At 35.9% G+C, this 24,747-nt stretch overlaps 2 protein-coding genes across 3 annotated transcripts in view; one reads left to right on the forward strand and one right to left on the reverse strand.

Annotated features, from left to right (window-relative positions):
* Positions 1-24,747, reverse strand: part of LOC106621788 (dynein regulatory complex protein 1 homolog) — a 127,982-nt gene that overhangs the window by 101,776 nt on the left and 1,459 nt on the right. The window lies entirely within an intron of this gene.
* The window catches only part of LOC106625525 (lipase 3), a 67,896-nt gene that overhangs the window by 38,247 nt on the left and 4,902 nt on the right, over positions 1-24,747 (forward strand). Inside the window, exons 2-5 of the mRNA XM_036374014.2 lie at positions 8,325-8,502; positions 8,809-9,020; positions 9,105-9,254; positions 9,314-9,472. Coding sequence (XP_036229907.2) covers positions 8,325-8,502; positions 8,809-9,020; positions 9,105-9,254; positions 9,314-9,472 — 699 coding nt within the window. The remainder of the gene's footprint in view (positions 1-8,324; positions 8,503-8,808; positions 9,021-9,104; positions 9,255-9,313; positions 9,473-24,747) is intronic.

Consider the following 24,747-nt stretch of genomic DNA (forward strand, 5'->3'; position numbering starts at 1 on the left):
TTACAATTTTTGGTCATAATATATCACACCTTAAAGGCATTATTCGTACAAAGTTAAAGTTTTATCCCGATGCATTCATTTGTCCTTGATTTGTATGCTGAAAAGGGAGACAATTAGTCTGTCCAATTTTGACACCAGCTCATATAAAGCCATCTTGTGTCACCTCGAGTGCAAAAATTTAGTGTCTCTAAAGCTTTTATTTATTGAGTCATCGCACTTTTAGTAGTTTTCAACATAACCGTTATATGGGAGTGCGCTTGGTTATTATCCGATTTTACCCATTTTTACACTTTCGGAGGGGATTTTGGAAAAATTTGTGCTGAGCAAGATTGGTTAATTTAGATTAAGTGGCTCTGGAGATATGTATATTAAACCTATTAGTGGGAGGGGGCCCTCTTTTATACGACCCGCATTACCAAATAAGAGACTTGCATCTTATTGTGGAGCGTAATCATGGCGCTTTATATGTTTTCGATTTACTGCGCATTGTGCGCGTGGCAGTGGCCAAAATCATCCCACCTGCAATACCAGCCCTCTTTTGGTTCCAAGGAATACGTGTGCCAAGTTTCATCAAGGTATCTTAATTTTTACTCCAGTTATCGCTTGCACGAACAGTTCATATACATAAAATTTTAAATTTTGTAATATGGAAAGTAAAGGTAATTTCCGATTTAGCTCATTTTCACTATGTAAGACAAATATATCAAAATAGTAGTATGTACCGAATTTGGTTGAAATTGGTGAATTTTTTCTTGAGATATATGATTTCACACAAAGTTGGGCGATGCCACGCACGTTATCCAAATTTTATACCGGCTCCTATGAAGCTCTTCCGTACCATCTTGGTTACAAATTTAATGCTTCCGGCGTTTTTATAGCCCAATTACGCCCATCTGCAATATTAACCTCTTCACTGCGTCAAGGGACGCATGTACAAAGTTTCCTGACGACAGACGGACAGACAGTCACCTGGATTTCAACTTGTCTCTGATCATTTATATATTAAGTTTATAACTATATTTAAGCGATCTAACAAAAGATGGGATAGATAGCGTAACTTGCTTAATAGTCCATTGTTCCAATAATCCGAAAATGCATTGGAAAGCTTTTGCTCGATAAAGATTGTTGCCAAACACAAAAATGCTCGGATAACCTTTGAGAGTCAATCAGATCAATCGGATTTGACTGGTGATGAAAAATATATCCATTACGGCGACTCTAAACGAAAAAAATCAAAAACCTGGCCAATCAGCTAAATCAACGGCAAAGCCGAATAACCATGATACCAAGGTAATGCTCAGTATTTGGTGTGATCATAAGGTTGTCGGTAGCATTCCCCATTAATAGTTTCACCAGTTTTTAGATGCTCGTGCTGTATTGAGATATAAAAACGGGTGAAACTATTAATGGGGAATGATACCGAGAACTAGCAACAATTATATGCCGATACGACAAATGAGCAGCTTCTATGTCTTAAAAACCGAGGGACTAATTCACGTTTGTGCAGACAGACAGGCGGACATAACTAAGTCGACTCAGCTGATATATTACATATACATTTTATAGGGTCTCCGACGTTTCCTTCTCGGTGTTACAAACTTCGTGGCAAACTGTTCAAGATATAATTAAAAATAAACATAAATTATTCCATGCTTCAAAACGATTGCTGCATCTAATGAGCTCCTATTGAAAATGACAGCATACTTTACTAGGACATACTTATTTGTATAAAAATGTTTGCGTTACAGTCATACGAAAATTTATACAAATAACTTTGCTCTTTTAATTTTTTGTTGTATTGATGATTCGTTAAACACGGCAAACAGTTCTCACCTTCTTGAAATCATTTTGTGCCTCAACTCTCATATTTTGGCACTTTTAACCAACTTGGCCGTTGATAACACCGCAGCACTAATCATAACAATTCAATGATTTCCAATATTAACAACAGTTTGTGGGCTTTATATAAGTACATATGTACATATGTATATATGCGTGTATATATGTATGTATGTATGATCGTATAATAAAACGTTTTAATCATTCACTAACTTGCAGTCAAGAGCGCCTTTTGCTTTCTTTTCTTGTCTTTATACTCTCGCAACCTGTTGCTACAGAGTATAATAGTTTTGTTCACCTAACGGTTGTTTGTATCACCTAAAACTAATCGAGTTAGATATAGGGTTATATATATATATAAATGATCAGGATGAAGAGACGAGTTGAAATCCGGGTGACTGTCTGTCCGTCCGTCCGTCTGTCCGTGCAAGCTCTAACTTGAGTAAAAATTGAGATATCTTTATGAAACTTGGTAGACATGTTTCTTGGTACCGTGAGACGGTTGGTATTGCAGATGGGCGTAATCGGACCACTGACACGCCCACAAAACGCCATTAATCAAAAACAAATAACTTGCCATAACTAAGCTCCGCAATAAGATACAAGACTGTTATTTGGTACACAGGATCACATTAGGGAGGGGCATCTGCAGTTCAAACTTTTTTTAAAAGTGGGCGTGGCCCCGCCTCTAATAGGTTTAATGTGCATATCTCCAAAACCGCTAATGCTATAATAACAAAATTCACTAGAAGCAAATGTTTTTAGCACTTCTATTGACGGTGTCAAAATAGTTGAAATCGGGTGGCAACTCCGCCTACTCCCCATACAACGGTACTGTTAAAAACTACTAAAAGCGCGATAAATCAAGCACTAAATACGTCAGAGACATTAAATTTTATCTCTGAGATGGTATAAGATGACTTTATAGGAACCGCGTTCAAAATTAGACAGTGGGCGTGGCACAGCCCACTTTGAGGTGAAAACCCATATCTTGAGATCTGCTAAACCGATTTCAACCAAATTTGGTGCGTAACGTTCTTTTCATGTTTCTATGTCATAGTGCGAAAATGGGCGAAATCAGACTACAACCACGCTTACTTCCCATGTAACACCATTTTCAATTCCATCTGATTCTTTCACTTTCCACTATGCAAATCAGGTAACAATGATTATATCGGGATTCACTTTGCGTGAATAATGCAATTAAAGTATGCCACCTTGCGGCCAAAAATTGTCTAAATCGAACCAAAACTGTTCAAACCCCTAAGTACTAAATATGTGGACCCCAGTGCCTATAGTTGACCTTCTACCGAAAATATCAGTCAATCCACAAAGAAATCTCAAACGAGTATACCATTTGACTTTGCGAGAGTATAAAATGTTCGGTTACATCCGAACTTAGCCCTTCCCTACTTGTTTTCCATTATCATTAGACGCCGGTCGCTAAAATGTTGATTTTGTTTGAATTCATTACCGAGTGTCAACATCGTGAAATAACTAAAAATAGGTATAAGATAGATCAATGAAATAAAAACATACATATAGATCAATGAAATAAAAACCGATTTGTTGGTATTTGAATTTAATTTTTCATCAAAGAGATTCACGCGCTTTGTGTTTTTCAATTTCATCATGCGATATGATATATATATGTGCTTCTTTTGTAGTTGGCGGTCGACCTTGAAATTTGACCCATATTTGTTGCATTTTTATTTATTATATCATCATAAGTTTGCATTAATTAAAAAATCAATACTGGAAACACATTTAATAAGTTGGAACTGAGGAGTGCCGATGCAATATATAATGCCAACTGGAACCAAGTTAAATTTGCAAACATCACGTTACATAATGGCCTCAACATCTTACATGCCACATTACTGTTGATCCTTGATGGACAAATAATTTAAATAATTCCAAAAGCAAAACGATTAGTTAATATTTTGGTGAACATTTTGGAGAATATTTAAGTAGGTACATAAAAAATTATTTATATAATACTAATGATCAACCGCTGTCCTTGAATTAACGAATTGGGTTGGCAGCAATGCCAATTCAGGGAACGTTTAGCAGCTGACGTCAGAGAAGGTAAAAGTAATTGGCAAAAGCCGGGCGAACTATAATTTGCGTTTCTTTGCCAATTGACCGTCTAAAACAGCAAACGATAACTTGATTAAAACTTAAAATATCATGACACACAGTTAATATTAAATAATAAAGCTATACTTTAATGTAAAGATGCAACGAAATAGATACAATTAATTTTTGTTAGTCCAGCAACCGAACATTTTATACTCTTGCAACTTGCAAGGGTTAAAGCTGGGGAAATACCTTCAGATGTTGGCAAAAACTAAGAATAAACAAGTAAGGAAGGGCTAATTATACTCGAGTATTATATACTCCTGCAAGTTGCACGGGTCAAGGCCGGTGAAATACCTTCAGATGTTGACAAAACTCCATATTAAAAAATGTTGCGAAAAAATTCAACATTCAATATTCGACAAAATCTTGAACCTATTACAATCAAATTTGGTATTTTATTAAAAATAGGTCATCGATTCAATTAGTTTTATAACTATATTTTACTTTTCGTCAGCGCAAATTATATTAAAATCACCCTTAAATGAGATGTATCATGGTCAGATTAGCAGTCGGTCTAGACCATCCAACTGCAGGTTTGTAAGAATGACGAAAATTATTAAATGTAGTATAATTCCACATATTTTCGGCAGTATACTAAAGTATATCCAATATTATACGTTCAGTTAATTTTGCTAAGATATCTTACGTATTGACTGATATATACGGTTTAAGGCCATCCGGAAGTTTGACAATATTTAATTAGGAATATAGGAGATTGGTGTAGTATTGAACCGATTTTCCCTATTTTTGGCGTTACTGCATATTATTAACAGAAACAAATGCTCTCTGAGCTTCACTAAGGTACCTCACATACCATCAACATCAACACCCCATTTTATCTATTTTAGGCACACAGATGCACCGTTAAGAGAAAAACACGCCCAGTAAATTTAATTAAAATAACGCACATATTGGCCGATATACGAGGTGTGGAAATTAAATAACGAGACTGCGCGCGGAGACAGCCTCCAGGAGAGGGTAGACGGGAACCTAATGCACCATTGTACAGGTGACATTAACGGCATTGTGATGACTGAATGGGTTCCAGAGGGGCAGACGGTGAACCAACAATACTATTTGACAGTTCTGGCAACACTGCGCGAACGAGTTCATAAGAAACGGCCGGCGTTGTGGAAAACCAAGTCGTGGATTTTGCACCAGGACAACGCACCTGCGCACAACGCACTTTCTGTTAAACGTTATTTGGCCGCTAGGGGTACTCCAGTGCTGGAACACCCTCCTTACTCCCCTGATCTAGCACCCTGTGACTTCTACCTATTTCCGAAAGTCAAGTCCGCACTAAAGGGAAGCCGATTCGAGTCGATTGAAGAGGTGAAAAGGAAAACGGCGGAGCTTCTGAAAGGCCTAACAAAAAACAACTTCGAAAACTGCTTTGAGCTACGGGAAAAAATAGATGGAGCGGTGTGTGGCGAGGGGAGGGGAGTATATTGAGGGAGAAAGTTCGATTGAACCATAGTTTTTTTAATTAAACCATTTTTTGTAAGCAGTCTCGTTATTTAATAGCCTCGTATATGCATACAAGTATATACCCCATATATAAAGTCAGCCGGAAGCTCAAAAATCTTTCTATAAGGTAAATGTGGGCTAAGGGAAATATTGACCCAATTCAAACCATTTTTGACATACAGGCATACTATTATCAGGAATATCATAGGCTCTGGGGCTCACATATCCGGTATCTGGGGTTGGAATAGTTTTCGGCCGATTTTGGTACCTAAGATGGCATACCTCAAAGGCACTAATCGTGCAAAGTTTTATCCAGTGATTTTAATTGGAGCATTTTCGCACTGTAATATGGGAATGTCAAAATAATCTTATGTACAAAATTTGGTTGAAATTGGTTTAGTTGGTCAAAAGATATGTGATTTCACTATAATGTGGACGTTGCCATGCCCATTATCCAATTTTGACACCTGCTCCTATAAAACCCTTTCGTTCTATCGTAGATGTAAAACTTAATATCTCTGACGTATTTAGTTATTGATTTATCGCACTTTTAGTAGTTTTTAACAAAACTGTTAAATGGGGAGTGGGCGTGGTTATCTTCCAATTTCACTTATTTTCATGCTGTCGCAAGAAGTGTCAAAATGATTTGTTCTGGGCAATTTACAGTTTTTTGATTAATGGCGTTTTGTAGACATGGCAGCGGTCGATTAAGCTCATCCCCTCCTTTTGTTTGCCAAGAAACATGTGTACCAAGTTTCAGAACAAAAGCTAAATTTTTACTCAAGTTATCGCTTGCACGGACGGACGGATAGACAGACATACGGATTTCAACTTGTCCCGTTATCCTGATCATTTATTTATATATAACCTCGATTAGTTTTAGGTGATACAAACAATAGTAAGGAGAACAAAACTATTATACTCTGTAGCAACATGTTGCAAGATATATGTAAATCCAATTTTGACAATGAAGTGCATATGTATGTACTATGTACGAATATAACTAGTAGATATTGAAGTGAACATTTATCTATGCAGATTATGTACGTAAATACGCTTTAAAAACAGTAAAACATCATATAACTAATTCCATACTCATTTTAATGCTAATGTTTAAGGTCTTCAAAGCTCCAAAAAATGTGTTTAGAAATTTTGCAATAAAAATTTCAGACAATATCACCAGTTAACATATTTTTGTCTGCAAAACCAGTAGCTAAACCATTAATTCATCACTGAGTACTTCTTAGAAGCAGATCTGGCTAATAGCAGTACTGTAGTGAGTGCTGATTTTTTTCTGTTTTGCATTAACACTTCCCTGACACACTTTATGTTACCATGAAAATAGCATATCAGACAGTGGCAAAGAAGCAACCTACCTACATACATATGTGAATATGGGTATAACATAACAATTATGAAATAGTTTAACACCGCTTCGCTGCCTTTATGAATTGTTTGTGGTGGTGGTCGGCTTTTGAAAATTCGCAACGATATTTGTGCACGTGTGAGTGCTTTGGAGCTGTTTAGTTTTGTGGCTCATGTTTGGCTGCCCATTGAATGCTATAACTACCTATCTTATTGCCCAAAATATGCATATTGATCCAAACACCATACCTTTATTTTAATGTTTACATGCAAATTAAAGTATGTCAAAATCATTAAAATCTAACTGATATTTTGTGAACAAGATAAATTTGGTTTTGAGAAAAAATTTTGAAACATTTTACTTGTTTCGGACGAAGAACGAAACCTAAATTATATGGTAAGTCAAGAAGTAAATTGGTATTATTTCCTACGGTTTATTATCGGTGTATTTTTTCGCACATATGTACATAATATATAATAGTGAAAGCTTGTGTAACTGATTCCGCATATAAAACTGTTATGGTCCGTATGTAAAGCCAAATCGATAAGTGATTTTTAACTCAGTTTTCAATCTGCATTCTATCCTTAAGAGACAGAAGGCGTCTAGTCCGAAGGTTCCCAATTTGGAATCACAGAATTCTTGAACCATTTCTTGTTTTCATATGTAAATGTCGTGGGTAGGTAAAGTAAATAGGGGATTCGAAGAACTATTTATTTAAAAAAAATTAATAATCAACAAGTTGTAAAAAAGTGTAATGGGGCTTAAGCCCAATTATTACAGAAGCTCTGAAGAAAAAAATTATTTGCTCTCAAAGAAAAAGGAGTGGCTGGGAAATAAATTATTATGATACTCCGAGTAATGCAACTTAGTCGGCTACGTTGTAGAAGATAGTATTGCAAAGCAGCGAGTAGTAACTCAGCAAACAATTTTCCAAAAACCGGTTCATAACTTTTTTATTTTTAATATCTGTTTTTTTACAAATAATTTGAAACGATAACAATGTTTGATAGCACCACAAATAGTTTTATAAACTAACGAACATGTTGAAAATCATCAAATACGGTGAGGGTATGCGGTGCGTTAAATGCGGGCAGAGATCACAATCTAAACATATGTTTGCAAATGTTGATGTCCAATGTTAGCACGACTTTGCGACGTCGCATCGCCCGTATTGTTTCAAAGTCAAATTCGTTGGATATTGCTCACAGTATCGTGTTGGTGTTTCCTGACCCCCTCCAGGTGGCAGGGTTTGAATCATGATACATTTAAAAAAATTAGTGGAGATTGACATTTCACATTAAGAGTCTAGAGACTAACATTTTGAAATGTAACTAAATCATAGGTCAAATACAGAATTGTTTCAAATTGCCAATACTGAATAACGTCTCCATTGAAACACTGGCGTTACTAGTTATGAAGTAAACCTAGAATGTAAATATGCTATATGCTCCAAAAAAAATTTTTTAACCAGTTTACTCATTTTTGTACTATTTCCTTCAATTCTTTTTAGCCGAAATTGATACGCAAGTACGGTTACCCATCGGAGACACATACAGTGGTCACAAAGGATGGCTATATTCTGGAGATGCATCGCATACCAAAACGTGGCGCCCAGCCAGTGCTTCTCATGCATGGCATATTGGACACATCGGCCACATGGGTGCTGATGGGACCGAAGTCGGGGTTGGGTGAGTTCCTGCAGCGCAAATGCATTTTTTGCACTCTCCAACTATTATTATTTTTTGTATACTTTACTTCTTTTTCGACCTCTCTGCGTTCTACACTTATTGTACTCTTGCCATGGTAGTTCACTCATTTTCCATGCATTCACTTCGTTTGAGCAACTTTGTCACAATTGTCTCATGTATATATCTTTTCAATGGGGGGTTTTTATTTAACTTTCTGTGTTTGCATGTTTTTCCAAGTATCTTATCTACATACTTATGTTTTTGTATGTTTTGCCCATCTCATTGAACTGTGCTGTTTGCATATAGGTTACATGCTATCAGATCTCGGTTACGACATCTGGATGGGCAATGCGCGTGGCAATCGCTATTCGAAGAATCACACCAGCCTCAATAGCGATTACCAGGAATTCTGGGATTTCACCTTTCACGAAATGGGAAAATTTGATTTACCTGCAAACATTGATTATATCCTCAGCAAAACCGGTTACGAACAGCTGCACTACATAGGCCACTCACAGGTGAATTGACATCGATATACTTTGCATATTTTTTCGCATTCAATGGTTTTAGTTTTTTTTAATCATTTTATTTCTTTTCCACAGGGCACTGCAGTCTTTTGGGTTTTGTGTTCTGAGCAGCCCTCGTATACACAAAAAATTTTATCGATGCACGCTCTGGCTCCCATAGCGTTCATTTCTGACATGAAGAGTCCGCTTTTTCGAACATTGGTTGTGTTTTTAGATTTTTTAACGGTATGTTGCCCTGAAATTTTTTCGCAAACCATCTGTAACATTTTAATGTATACTTCCAGGCGGCAACACGCATGCTACGCATTACTGAATTTATGCCCAACACAAAGTTGTTTGTAGATCATACCCAAGTGGTATGCCATGACAACGCAATGACACAGGATGTCTGTTCAAATATCTTGTTCCTGGTGGCCGGCTACAATTCGGAGCAATTGAATAAGGTAAGTACATACATACGTTTGGTTATGAAATATGAAGCTGAATTTAGGTACCTAAAATTAGTATTCGCCACTCTTAGAACGTGGGAATAGCCACTAAGTTTAGAGAAATATTATACTTCGATAATCTAGTGTTATTCTTTGAAATCCATATAAAGTAATTACACCTTGAAGTATTAGGTGTAGCGTGAACGGAAGCTCTTATTTCTAAGGCAAAATATAATATTTGATTCGGCGTATTTAAGCTGGTGATATGAGCTATTTTGGTATAAATTCATATATGTATGTACTTGTATTGGTGCAAACGTAAGAAATAACCATTGCACAAAGCTGTAATACTTCCTGCCATATGTTGAATACCAAAACATTTCCAGAGATATCTCCATATCAATATATCTCCATATCAATATGGATTTATAAAAGTTTGTATGCCTAAAAAAGATTACCAACTCAACATCCCAAAACTAGCACTTATACTTCTGCGATTACTCTTGAACCTATTTCTTATGAAGAGTTTTAAACATCTAGAATTCTAAACGAATGCAATAGGTCAAAGTCATCCGTTAAAAGTAGAATATTATTTGGATAAATAAGTTAAATTTGTCACTTAAAATACTTCCTTGTGTACGAATACTTTTTTGAGAAAAACTTTTTATTTGTTTTTTCGATATTGTTAATCGCTGCAATAATAATCCCCTCAAATAAAAAGAGAATACATCTAGATTACATTACATTACATTTCTAGATTACATCCCTAAGAAACTTGTTTGAGACAAATTCATTAAGGCAGCAATAACTGTAATAATTTCGTAATCGAAAAAGGAAAAATGTATGTATATAAAATATTACTTTCAGAATAAAAATCATTAAAAGTTAAAAAATTGTTCCAAAATGCAAAAAAAGTTTGTTTTGTATACAGACGCATCGTTTGCCATGCGCATCATCTTGCAATTTGAGCCGAGTTCATTAGCTACACCACCCACTTGTTCATTTTGTAAATTAGTACTTAACAGTATTGCCACTTGGGGAAACCTTTGGGTACCAAAATGCTACCAAATCTGTTGCAAAACTACCAAATTTTCGTATCCTAAAAACATTGGGTCTTATTTCACTTTACATTTAGAAAAATATTTACATACATATAAACCTTAGAGGTCAATTGAATTTAGGATGTCTTCGAAAGTAAGCAGCTATCTCGTCGATTTTTCTCGCTTCTTCTCTGCAAGGAGTCTAACACATACAAAGCAATCGGCCGGCAGGTCATCAACTACGTTGCATCGATATGGTCGTCTGGTATGTTGTGAAACGCACAGACAAAGAAGATTCGGACGTATCAGAATGCTGATGTCTCCTGTCGAACACCTACATTTTGAGGCCTGCATGCTTCCGGTCCTCTCCAAGCAGTTTCTGCAGGGATGATTTTCCAGAAACCGTAGTTGAAGTCAAATCATCACTTATAGCAGACCTCGAGTTGCTCCGAGAATCTAGAGTGACCCTTGCGCCACTTCGTTCTGAATACTGTAGCAGGTTAAACTTCTACTTATCCAGAATCGACTCCGACTTACCTAATATATGTCCTGCGTGCAATGAGACACCGCATGACTCTAACCACCTTTTTGCATGCCCACTGAATCCCACTCATCTAACCCCCATCTCCCTATAGTCCGACCCCGTTGAAACAGCACTTTTATTGGGCCTACCGTTTGATAATTTTGATGGCAACCAACTTGAACCTTACCACCTAAGGGGATTAATTGGCATGTCGCAAAAGCTTAAGTTTTCATTTACCTGACGTTGATATCATTTTGTTCGTTTACTGCAGAAGTTTTTGGTAGTTTATTGTTATACATAAAAAAACAGTTAATTAATTATAATATAATATTACTTGTTCATAAGCTCCTATAAGCTCAATATATTGAATTCTTGAAACTCTTCACCTCTGTTTTACACTTTCAATTCAGGTTCCCATTCATTCCTATTTTTTAGTTACAAGGAGTATGAATAGCAAAGAAGAAAGGATGCAATTTTAAGCGAAAAAATCTTAAGGCAGAGCATTTTATACTCTCGCAACTTGCACGGACCAAAGCCGGGAAATTACTTCAGGTGTTGGCAAAATTTTATATTAAAGGAAATATTGGTCTGATTCAACCCATTTTTGACACAAAACATACTATTATCGGTTCCTATAAAGTCATCTCATACAATCCCAGTGATAAAATTTAATGTGCCTGGCGTATTTAGTGCTTGATTTATCGCGCTTTTAGTAGTTTTTAACAGTACCGTTATATGGGGAGTGAGCTGGGTTGTCACCCGATTTCACCCATTTTCACACTGTCGACAGAGGGGCTAAAAACAATTGTTCTCGGTGATTTCTGTTATTATAGCATATATATATGCACATTAAATCTATTGTAGGGGGCGGGACCACGCCCACTTAAAAAATTTTTTATTGTAGATGCCCCTCCCTAATGTGATTCTGTATACCAAATAACAGTCTTGTATCTTATTGTGGAGCTTAGTTATGGAAATTTATTTGTTTTTGATTAATCTCTCTCTTTTAAACTACAACCGAGAGTAACATTATGAGAATCTTATGTATTTTTAGCATTTTAAAAGAAAATTTATCAATAAATCAATTTTGATGTTATCGATCTCAAAAAATTAGAATATCTCACTTTTGATCAGCGAAAATAAACTTGTACACTTACGTTGACAACACTTTAAATGCAATTATCAAGTAGGTACCGTGCCGTTTTGTCTGGTATTATTTGAGTGAGGTCAAAATGTACTATTTGGTAAATGAATTTAATTTGTGCGATTGTTGGTTTTGAAGAATAAATGGAGAATAAACAAACATCTAAAGATTTACAGTCAAATATTGGCAAAAAAACAACATTACTAGCGAAATAGGCAATATTTTCAAAATACACACATGCTATTGTTCAGTACATTATTGCTAAATTCAAAAATACTGCTGGAGTTGGAATACTAGATGATAATGGAACGCCTACAAAAACGCCTCAAGCTGAAAGTAAAGTTGCTCAGAGTTTCAAGGTCGTCGATTTGTATGGCTTAAGAAAGGCTAAGCGCTAAACTATTAAACATTTAATAAGACTGTCAGCATGGAGGAGGCTGTTTTTATCGAAGGAATTATGTAACGAACTACTAGGCAATATTAAAAAATAATTTGGCTCCGTCAGCTGCTAAACTCCATTTAAATGGTAGCTACTGTTTTATTCAGGATAACGACCTGATGGGCCGATCGGACCAAAATTGCAACGAAAACCAAATTTTCCGCCTGCTTTGTTCTTCCAACGCGACGAATTCCCTATCTAATTTCAATATGTCAGATACCAAACAATACGGTGTTTGAGGAGGGTCTACATTATTTCAAACGGCATATAAACAAAACCGTTGAGCTACACATATGCTTACAATTTTACCGTTAACATATTCATACATTTTCACACAATATTCAAGCATATCGTATTCAATTTTAGTTAAGTATATGAAGTAATAAATTTAGTAATCGGTTATACTCGTCAAGATAAAGTTCAAATAGTACAAATTTAATATAAGGCATGTCCATTCTAAGCATATTTTAAAACTCTAAACAGGGTACACTAAGCTTACCACGAATTTTGTAACACCCAGAAGGAAACGTTGGAGACCCTATAAGATATGTATAATTGATCAACGTGACGCGCTAAGTCGATTTAGCCACATCCGTATGAACGTCTGTCGGCCAGTCTGTATATACGCGAACTAGTCCCTTATAGCACAAACAGTCACTGACATTCCTTCCTTCCCTACTTACCGCCCGTATCAAACCAAATTTGTCAAAAGTTATACCTGTAGTTGCAACGCAGAAATCAGTTGTTCCCTTTTGTTTGCAATTCACCAATGTTGCCATTGTTCTATTTGTATACACGATATTTCACACATTTAGTTTTTTATACTCTCGCAACTTGTTGCTACAGAGTATAATAGTTTTGTTCACCTAACGGTTGTTTGTATCACCTAAAACTAATCGAGTTAGATATAGGGTTATATATTATATGTATAAATGATCAGGATGAAGAGACGAGTTGAAATCCGGGTGATTGTCTGTCTGTCCGTTTGTGCAAGCTGTAACTTGAGTACAAATTGAGATATCTTTATGAAACTTGGTACACATGTTTTTTGGTACCGTTAGACGGTTGGTATTGCAGATGGGCGTAATCAGAACACTGCCATGCTCACAAAACGCCATTAATCAAAAACAAATAAATTGCCATAACTAGCTCCACAACAAGATACAAGACTGTTATTTGGTATACAGGATCACATAAGGGAGGGGCATCTGCAGTTAAATTTTTTTTAAAGTGGGCGTGGTCCCGCCCCTAATAAGTTTAATGTGCATATCTCCTATACCACTGAAGTTATAATAACAAAATTCATTGGGAACAAATGTTTTTAGCACCTCTATGGATAGTGTGAAAATGGGTGAAATCGGGTGACAACCCAGCCTACTCCCTATATAACGCTACTGTTAAAAACTACTAAAAGCGCGATAAAGCACTAAACAAGCCAGATACATTAAATTTTGTCTCTGGGATAGTATGAGATGACTTTGTAGGAACCGCGTTCAAAATTAGACAGTGGGCGTGGCACAGACCACTTTTAGGTTAAAACCCATATCTTGAGATGTTTTTAACCGATTTCAACCAAATTCGGTGCATAACGTTCTTTATTTTTATATTTTTATGTCATAGTGCGAAAATGGGCGAAATCGAAATCAAAAATTATCTAAATCGAACCAAAACTATTCAAGTCCCTAGGTACTAAATATGTGGACACCAGTACCTACAGTTAACTTTTTACCGTAAATATCGGCCATTGTGTAAGATATATAATTGAAATTCATATAATTGAATAAATAAATGAAACTATCGATAATAGTATGTCTTTGTTTCAAAAATGGGTTGAATCGGATCAATAGTTCTTGTAGCTCTCATATATCTAATATAAATATTTTTGAACTTCCGCGTGACTTTATACCGCATATGTGAGTTATCTCAATGAAAATGAATCGGGTGAAAATTTTCCTTAGCCCCCATGTAACTAATATCAGGATTTTCGAACATTCGTCTGACTTTACTCCATTTGATTGGTGATGGTATGTGAGGTACCTTAATGAAACAGTGGGAGCATTTTATTAGTCTGTGGCATGTTAGTAGTATGTGGTATTGGAAAAAATTAATAAAATCGGGTTATTACTACCCTCATATTCCATATACTACTTATAATGCTTTTCGTTATTCTAACCAGTTTTATGCCGAATATGTCGGTCAGTGAGTATTAATATTTTTTTTTATATATAAAATTGCTTCAAAATATGTTCTCGAGTATAGCTGAGCAATGTCAAAATTAATATATTTCTCTATCCCTAATATATATATGATTTCCGTCTTTCCACCTGACTTTATACCGTTCCGGTTGATCAACGTGATATTTTAACGAAATTAAGTGGAAAAGATTTCTTAAAAATTATGTGTTTGACGCTAAATTAGAATGAAATTAGTATATACTAAGTCTAAACCTCACACCTTGATATAATGAATTCCGATTCTCTGGTTGACGTTTGCCACCTAAGCTTATAATATAAAATTTAGCCACTTTGGTGGAGTTAATATAATATCACATTCATACTTATGTATATCTCACTTCAAGCAATAAAACTGAGACTAAGTTTATGGCCTTTAATATAAGTCAAGAAGATACCAAATTTGATTGTAATTTAATCACGATATCATTTAATAATGGATGTTTAATTCAACATTTTTTAATATACGGTTTGGAGGAATTTTCTGGTCTTTGATTTTCCCAGCACACATGTATTACTTATGGTATAATTTTTTTCGTCAATTTGATAATTTCATGAAATTAAATGGACAGTTTTTCCTAAAAATAATGTATATCGCTGCATATGAATGAAATTGGTCTAGACTTTGATTAAACCTTATAACCCTAATATACTGATTTCCGCTCCTCTGGTACAACAGCAACCTCATATACCCCACATATTAAATCTAACCCCTTTGGTTCAGTTTATATCACATATACCATGTTTGAGTTAAATAGCTTCTTTTTATAAAAGTTAACGTTTCGGAGAAAAAAATAGTATTGACACAAAATAAATCTATGATCAATAACATAAGTTAATAAGATACCAAATAATAATCGAGTAATGAATGTTGAATTCTTTCGCAACATTTTTATACTTTCGCAACATGTTGCAACAGAGTATAGTTTTGTTCACCAAAGAGTTGTTTGCAACACCTAAAGTGATAGATATAGATTTCCATATACATATATTTCTTCTAATATTTGGTGATAATCAGTGGTTAGGTATATTTTATCAGTCATCATGTTGAACTTATTATAAAATATACCAGACAACAATGCTAAAAAAGTTTCTTAGAGTGCTTGACTTTGTATAGAGCAAAACAAACTTTCTAGAAAAAATTGCATGAAATAAATATTAGTAATGTAGTATCAAAAGGGCTAAAGACCCTTTTTATGTGGTTATAGATAAACTGCGACCATCGGTTTACATGCTACTGTCTATTATTTCAGTTTTGCGAAACATTTTAATATGAAGGTCATGAGGTGAACTGTAAACTCAAGAAAATTACATTTTTACCTAGCGCCGTTGGCAGCTTATGAAAGGTTTAGATATTAAGACAGAAAGAAGAAAATCTACATACCTGCTCTACATATGTGTATAACATACTTAATTATATGTAAGTTATTGTTAATTTAGCCTTCATAGGTAGACCCTTCAAAATAGGTACCATAGATCCCCCTGTTTTAGAAAGCATTTAACATAAGTAAATTACGGAGGGATTTTCCGAGAACTTAATTTCAATACAATGAAATAAACTACTAATTTCTAAAATATAAATATAACTAAATATTATGTATTATTATGTTAGTGAATAGCTAAGTAATATATATTTATACAAAAGTACGTAAGCTGTACCAACATGTTGCAAGAGTATAATAAATATCAGTACACTGTGTTTGTAGTTTCAGTTTCACTAGATGTCTTTACAAGCAAAGTGCTTTATTCAAACTAATTTTAGTGTATTACACAGTACAGTGTACAGTGACGAATAATAGCATAGCAAGGACTTACAAGGAAACAGTGAAAGAGAGCAGCACCTAGGATCCAACTTTTAACACCCGGACGGACTGAATTATATAAGTATTATCTATAAGTATTTTATATATTAATCCATTTATTATTAATTAATCATGCCTAGATTAAGTAGAAAATCTATATTACTAAGTTGTCTTCAGAATAGAAGACGTATGAGAGTTCCTCGTGCAAACTCTTTATATAGAGATAGTGAGCAGTTACAAAATAATGTAAGTCACGCTAACCGTAGATTAGATTCCGATGTATGTCTGTCCAAACAGATTATCAATACAAATCAACATAGAACCAGGCGGGAAAATTCGCAAATTCGCTCTGAAGAGCAAATAAGAGATACTCGAGGTCATAGGTCTCGGCGTGAAGACCCCGAGGTTCGATCTGTTGAGCAAATTGCAAATACTGTTCAACATAGAACAAGGCGGCAAGATCCCCAACTTCGCTCTGAAGAGCAAATAAGAAACACTCGAGGTCATAGGTCTCGGCGTGAAGACCCCGAGGTTCGGTCTGTTGAGCAAGTTGCAAATACTGTTCAACATAGAACAAAGCGGCAAGATCCCCAAATTCGCTCTGAAGAGCAAATAAGAAATACTCGAGGTCATAGATCTCGGCGTAAAGATCCCGAGGTTCGATCTGTTGAGAAAGTTGCAAATACAACATAGAACAAGGCGACAAGATCCCCAAATTCGCTCTAAAGAGCAAATAAGAAATACTCGAGGTCATAGGTCTCGGCGTGAAGACCCCGAGGTTCGGTCTGTTGAGCAAGTTGCAAATACTGTTCAACATAGAACAAAGCGGCAAGATCCCCAAATTCGCTCTGAAGAGCAAATAAGAAATACTCGAGGTCATAGGTCTCGGCGTGAAGACCCCGAGGTTCGATCTGTTGAGCAAATTGCAAATACTGTTCAACATAGAACAAGGCGGCAAGATCCCCAAATTCGCTCTGAAGAGCAAATAAGAAACACTCGAGGTCATAGGTCTCGGCGTTAAGACCGCGAGGTTCAATCTGTTGAGCAAGTTGCAAATACTGTTCAACATAGAACAAGGCGGCAAGATCCCCAAATTCGCTCTGAGGAGCAAATAAGAAATACTCGAGGTCATAAGTCTCGGCGTTAAGACCCCGAGGTTCGATCTGTTGAGCAAATTGCAAATACTGTTCAACATAGAACAAGGCGACAAGATCCCCAAATTCGCACTAAAGAGCAAATAAGAAATACTCGAGGTCATAGATCTCGGCGTGAAGACCCCGAGGTTCGATCTGTTCAGCAAGTTGCAAATACTGTTCAACATAGAACAAAGCGGCAAGATCCCCAAATTCGCTCTGAAGAGCAAATAAGAAATACTCGAGGTCATAGATCTCGGCGTAAAGATCCCGAGGTTCGATCTGTTAAGCAAGTTGCAACTACAACATAGAGCAAGGCGGCAAGATCCCCAAATTCGCTCTGAAGAGCAAATAAGAAATACTCGAGGTCATAGGTCTCGGCGTTAAGACCCCGAGGTTCGATCTGTTGAGCAAATTGCAAATACTGTTCAACATAGAACAAGGCGACAAGATCCCCAAATTCGCTCTGAAGAGCAAATAAGAAATACTCGAGGTCATAGGTCTCGGCGTGAAGACCCCGAGGTTCGATCTGTTGAGCAAGTTGCAAATACTGTTCAACATAGAACAAAGCGGCAAGATCCCCAAATTCGCTCTGAAGAGCAAATAAGAAATACTCGAGCACTTAGGTCTCGGCGTGAAGACCCCGAGGTTCGATCTGTTGAGCAAGTTGCAAATACTGTTCAACATAGAACAAGGCGGCAATATCCCCAAATTCGCTCTGAAGAGCAAATAAGAGATACTCGTTGTCATAGGTCTCGGCGTGAAGACCCTGAGGTTCGATCTGTTGAGCAAGTTGCAAATACTGTTCAACATAGAACAAGGCGGCAAGATCCACAAATTCGGTCTGAAGAGCAAATAAGAAATACTCGACGTCGTAGATCTCGTCGAGAAAATCCTGAGGTACGTTATGATGAACGAAGTAGGAACACTAGGGATCATAGAGAACTTCGCGCAAGAAATCCTGAGTATAGGAATTTAGAGCGCACTCGTGATCAAATGCAAAGGAACATGCAAGAAGAAATCCTGAAATAAGGAGAGAGGAGCGTGATAGAGAAACACAACGTCGACAGCTTAGTAGGAGGGGTATGAGGGAAGAAATTTTGAATCAGAGACGTATTAGACAAGGTCAAGTTCGCCTTCGTAGAGATAACCCACTCAATAGACAAATTGAAAACCAAAGGCAGTCCCAACAAATCCGATTAACGAGAGAAAATAATTTTATAGAAACTGATAATAGTGGCAGTTTAACAGATTTCAAAAACATTTATTTCCAAAATGTAAATAAGGGCAATACTGAAATTTGTATTTGCTGCGGCTGCTTTTGGATTTCACACCAAGTTCACAAATTAAATTTCGAAACTATTGCGCAAGGTCACCCGAATGCTGCATCCGCCTTCTTTTTAATGCAAAGATTAATTAAAGATTATAGAAGCTTTGCAGTTCTTAGTGAATACCGCTCTGTATCGTGAGCACAATATACATATTAATGAAAACTGGATTTCAGAATTTAATAACCAAGAAGAAGTTCCGTTTGTTGCATCTGCAGAGGATTCCCGATTGGTTCAATCTTTTCATGCGGCACAAACTTCTCATGATAATCCCTCAGGTTATAATATTCCCACGGGTCTTTTACCTTCAGAGCTAAATCCAGACGGTCAAGAAACTCTTTTGGACAATATTCCTGTAGAAAACTTAGACTATAACCGTTTAGTTATGGCGCCAGGATAAGGACAAAGACTAATTGACATAATTCAAGATAATAATTCAGAAGAGTTGTCATCTGAAACGTATAGCAAGATAATACGTTCTGAAATTCGCCGTTTTGACAGAAGAGCGTGTACCATTCCAAAGTTGTTCTATGATTACATAAAATTAGAACTGCTACAAATTAAGAATAGTACATCCATTTGCCTTAGGAAGTTTTCAGGTCGCAACCGAGTTACGGCCCAAAATCTATTAAACGAAAACTTTGTTCAAAACTTGATTCAACACGATGATGGTTACAAGGTTTTGAAAGGCGTTAGATCCTCACCTGCGCACTGGGAAGCTGAGAAGAAAAAGGCAATCGCTATGATTCGCCAATTTGGGCTTCCAACCTTCTTTATCACTTTATCGGCTGCAGAATATCAGTGGGTTGAGCTTTTGGTCATCGTCTCTAAAACTGTTGATTCTAAAGATATTTCGGGCAGACGCGGTTACTTGTGCTAGATATTTTGACTAACGCTATCGACAAATTCTTAAGCTTTTTAAAGATAACGCCGGCATTTTGTTACAAATTTCTACTGGAGAGTGGAGTTTTAACAGAGAGGTTCCCCGCATGTACATGGCATGTATTGCCTTAATAATGCTCCCAGGATCAACCTTCAAGATCCTCAGTCATTCCCTGATGTCATTAGTTTTATTGACAATTATATTTCTACCGATGGTTTGATCAGCCACTTAGAAAATTATTTGGGTTATCAAAAGCATAACCACAGTCGGTCTTGTACTAGGGAAATAAGAGGACAACAGTTTTGTCGTTTTGGTATACCATAACCACCAATGTCTTCAACGCAAATACTGTTACCTCTTACAGAAACAAGTCAAAATTCAGAAAGACACAAGGAAAACTTTTTCAAAATTCAAAACGTTTTAAATTCAAATATGACTACAGAAGACATTTCTAATTTAAACGATTTTGAACACTTCCTGTCTGATTGTAGAATAAATATGTCTTTTGATGACTATTTGTTAGCCCTTAGGTCAAGTTTAACAAAACCCAAAATTTTTCTAAAAAGAAAATTACAGGATCGTTTTATAAACGCTTATAGTCCTCTGATTTTGGAACTCCATAGAGCAAATATGGATATCCGATATATACTGGATGCATATGCTTGCTGTTCATATATAATTAATTATATTAACAAGTCTAACAGGGGAATTTCTAGGCTCTTAAATGAAGCTATATCAGAGGTAAATGCTGGAAATTATATTATTAAGCAAAAACTTAAACATATAGGTCGCAAATTTATATCAGGCACAGAAATATCTGCACAAGAAACAGTATATTGCTGCATTGGGCTCCATCTTTCGGAAGCAAGTAATGCAGAAATATTTATAAATACCTCTCGACCTGAGGAACGTGTTCGAATGGTAAAACCTACAGCGGAACTTCAGAACCTTCCTTCAGGTTCGACTGAAATATTCGTAGCCGGTTTTTTAGACCGTTATGTTCAAAGATCCGATCAGCTAGAAACTCTTTGTTTAGCTGATTTTGCAACTAGGTATAAATATTTTAAATCCAGTAGAAGAGCACAAGACAGTGATCATGAAGAAGAAGTGAGGGAAAACGGTAATTTACTAGAAAGCGGGGTTGTCATGCCTCTTAAAGACGGTAGCGGTTTTGTGAAAAAACGTACCAAACCTTGTATTATTCGGTATAGAAGGTTTAACCCAGATTTGGCCAGAGTTGAGTATTTCCGCGAAATGTTAATGCTTTACTATCCATGGCGGAATGAACAGCAAGATCTCATTGAAAACGATAATGAGCAGACTTGCATAACACATCGTATTATAATTGAGGAAAATCAAAGAAAATATGATGTTTTTGAGCAAGAGAACTTGAAAATGTTCTAGAAAGTCATTATAATGAAATAGACTTGGACGAAGGTGCTCAAAATGAACTACCTATCGTGGAAAATGAGTTCAGAGTGTTGGCACTTCCACAAATAAACCCAAATATAAATTAGCTGGACTTGCATGGTGAAGATTCAACAGATAATGGCACTGAATCTGATTGCAATATTAGACTTATTAAACTACCCCCTTTAATTCCAGTTGAGGAATTATTTTCTTTAGTTCAAAGTCTAAATACTAAGCAAAGAACCTATTTGACACATTTGATGCACTACCTAAAAACAAATCTCCCATTTTATGACTTCATTGGCGGCGGTGCAGGTGTAGGAAAGAGTCGTTTGATATCTGCAATATATCAACCTCTTAATCATCGTTACAATTCTACACCTGGATCCAATCCAAGTTCCTTAAAAGTTCTTCTTTGCGCACCTACGGGTAAAGCAGCATTCGGAATAGGTGGAATGACCCTTCATTCAATATTCTCTTTACCTGTTAATCAATTTAATAGAGAGTTGAGGCCACGTAGCAATGACACAGTGAATTCATTGTATTCCAGACTTATCGATTTAAAATTAATCATAATTGATGAAATAGCGATGGTAGGTGCTCGTATGTTTAGCTCTGTTGATGCGAGATTAAAACAAATTTACAAAACAGACAGCCCCTTCGGTGGTATACCGATCATAGTGTTTGGTGATTTGAAGCAACTCTCACCTGTTGGAGATAGGTATATTCTCTCCTAATCCCAATGATGCATACAGCACTTTAGTTGGTTCCCCTTTGTGGGAGTTATTTAAATACTTTGAATTAACAGAGATAATGAGACAACGGGAGGATCAGGCCTTTGCAATTGCATTAAATCTTATGGCATCTGGTACTATGACAAATGAGGACATATCACTCATTGAAACTCGAGTACATAATTTCGAAGAAGTTCCCGATGATGCCATACATTTATTTTGGTCCAATGAAGAGACAAATAATTTCAATGCCCTTAAGCTCAGTCGAATCCCAACAGAAGCTTTCCTTTCAACTGCAAAAGACTCAGTTAAATGAATTGGTATAAATGAAAATGATAATATTTTGGAAAGAGTTAAACTTTTCAAAACTTCTGAAACGCAAATATATGATTACAGTGAATATAAACACGTGTGATGGCTTGGTTAATGGGGTAGCTGGACAACTTATGCATATTGATTTCCAATTTCAAAGTTCCTTTCCAACAATTCTGTGGATTAAATTTTTAGAACCTTCTGTTGGTTTGATAGCACGATCAAAAAAGCCTCATCCTCTAGAAAGTTCTTGGACACCAATTGACAAGGTTCTAAAATCTTTTCAATATAAAAGAAATGAACAAATTTCAATTGAAAGAAATCAGTTTCCAGTTGTTCCGGCTGAGGGAATAACTATTCATAAAAGGGTGCCACATATAATAAAGTTGTAGTTCCTACTCGACCTAGAATGCCTAGAGCTTCAATATATAATATGTCGCTTGTAGTCGAGCTACTTCTGCAGAAGGTCTATTCATCATAGGAAATTTTATTCCTCCTAACAAATTTTCTGAATCGGATCCCGTATTTAGGGAACTGAGGGAATTGAATATAAATAAAGCTTTGACAACAAGTTTCAATTCTATGATTTCCCGATTTCAGAGTCTTCACGCTCACATCAATGATATAAAAAGCGACTGTTTGATGCTATCTTCAGATATTTTATGTTTTGTAGAAACTTGGAGTTATCCTAGCAAAAGTTTTGATATACCAGGATTTACTCCAATTAACGAGCTGAGGATAGATAGCACGGAAACAACCAACAGAAATAAACGGGGCATTATAATACATGCAAAGCATAGTATTGCTTGCTCTATAGAATCAAAAGCTGTAAAGAAAATTTATTCTGGCCGCAAAGTTTTAGAAGCGGTTTTGTTTAAATGTTTCAATAGTAATATTCTGGTTTATATAGACAATTAATTGTAGAACTTCAGGAAGTCCTTACTTTCTCTACAAAAATTTATGTTTAATATTGTAAATATTATATACAAATTAATATAATAATATTATATCATTTTTAAAGTTGTTAATATTTATTATTTTTAAGCTAAACATGTATAATAATATCGATATAATAAATAAAAAATGTTATTCATTGTCCAAAAACGATTTCTTTTCATACTACTCAATACAGTTGTAATGCATTCTATATAAAATCAATTATAAGCGTATACAAAAAGCACAAGAACGATTTCTCATAATTTGAGTAAATTTAGTTTACAAATTGCTCTAATTATTTTCACTGTGAGTGAAAAGTAAATAACTAAGGCAACAGTTCCTACTTCTAATTATTAAAATATATAAAGAAGTCTCTAACGAATATACCATTTAACTTTGCGAGAGTATAAAATGTTCGGTTACATCCGAACTTAGCTCTTCCTTACTTGTGCATAATGTAAAAGTTCAAAACTAAAATACAACTATTAAAAATAGTTTACCTATTTATAAATAAGTGCATTCGACTGTGGTTTTGAGTTATATTAAGAATATTTAAAATATATTCAAGTTCATTTTTTAATTACTACAAAATATCGAGATTGGCACACTTGCTCACTCACAGCTCACTCGTTTCTACGGAAGAAATCCAATTTTCACGGATATCCTACCGTACGGTCTGTTGAAGCGGGCTGTAAACGCGGTCGTGACTGATCATTTACATTGCGCTCTCATAAGATCGGTCGTATCAGCTGATTCGGTCCACGGTTTTGCGTCGGTGACTGTTTGTGCCATCAGTTCTTGATTGCTTTTTTGCTTTTTTCCCCCAGAAACTGTTTATTTGTCGGAACCGCCGATATCGGACCACTATAGCATATACATAGCTGCCATACAAACTGACGGAACAAAATCAAGTTCTTGTATAGACACTTTTATTTTTGAATATTTTTATAGCTTCGGTGTAACCGAAGTTAACGCTTTTTTCTTGTTTTATTTTACCAAAGCAGGTAATTGTGATTGGCGCTAGCATGTCGAAGACCTCTGACTGCGGTGACATAATTTTACCATAACAATTTCTGAGCGCGTATAAATAAACCCTGTTTATGCATGTGTATGGGTGTCTAAATAATGCACAAAAGACCTATGTATTTAATACACACCCCAAATTGTTGTCACTTAAAATTCCTAAACGCTATTTAATTAACTATCGCTGATGAGTGCGCGAGCTTATTCACTGCTAACAGCGTTGCTAACTCCTGTATTTATCGCTTTACTTCAATGAACAAAAGTAAACAAATACGAGTGTGTAATCGGTGAGAGCTACTGATCTAAGCTCTAAGCGCTTTGAGTACATACTATGTATGCATGTCTAAATACA

This window comes from Bactrocera oleae, chromosome 3 (genome assembly GCF_042242935.1).
Source record: "Bactrocera oleae isolate idBacOlea1 chromosome 3, idBacOlea1, whole genome shotgun sequence".
NCBI classification, from domain to species: Eukaryota; Metazoa; Arthropoda; class Insecta; order Diptera; family Tephritidae; genus Bactrocera; species Bactrocera oleae.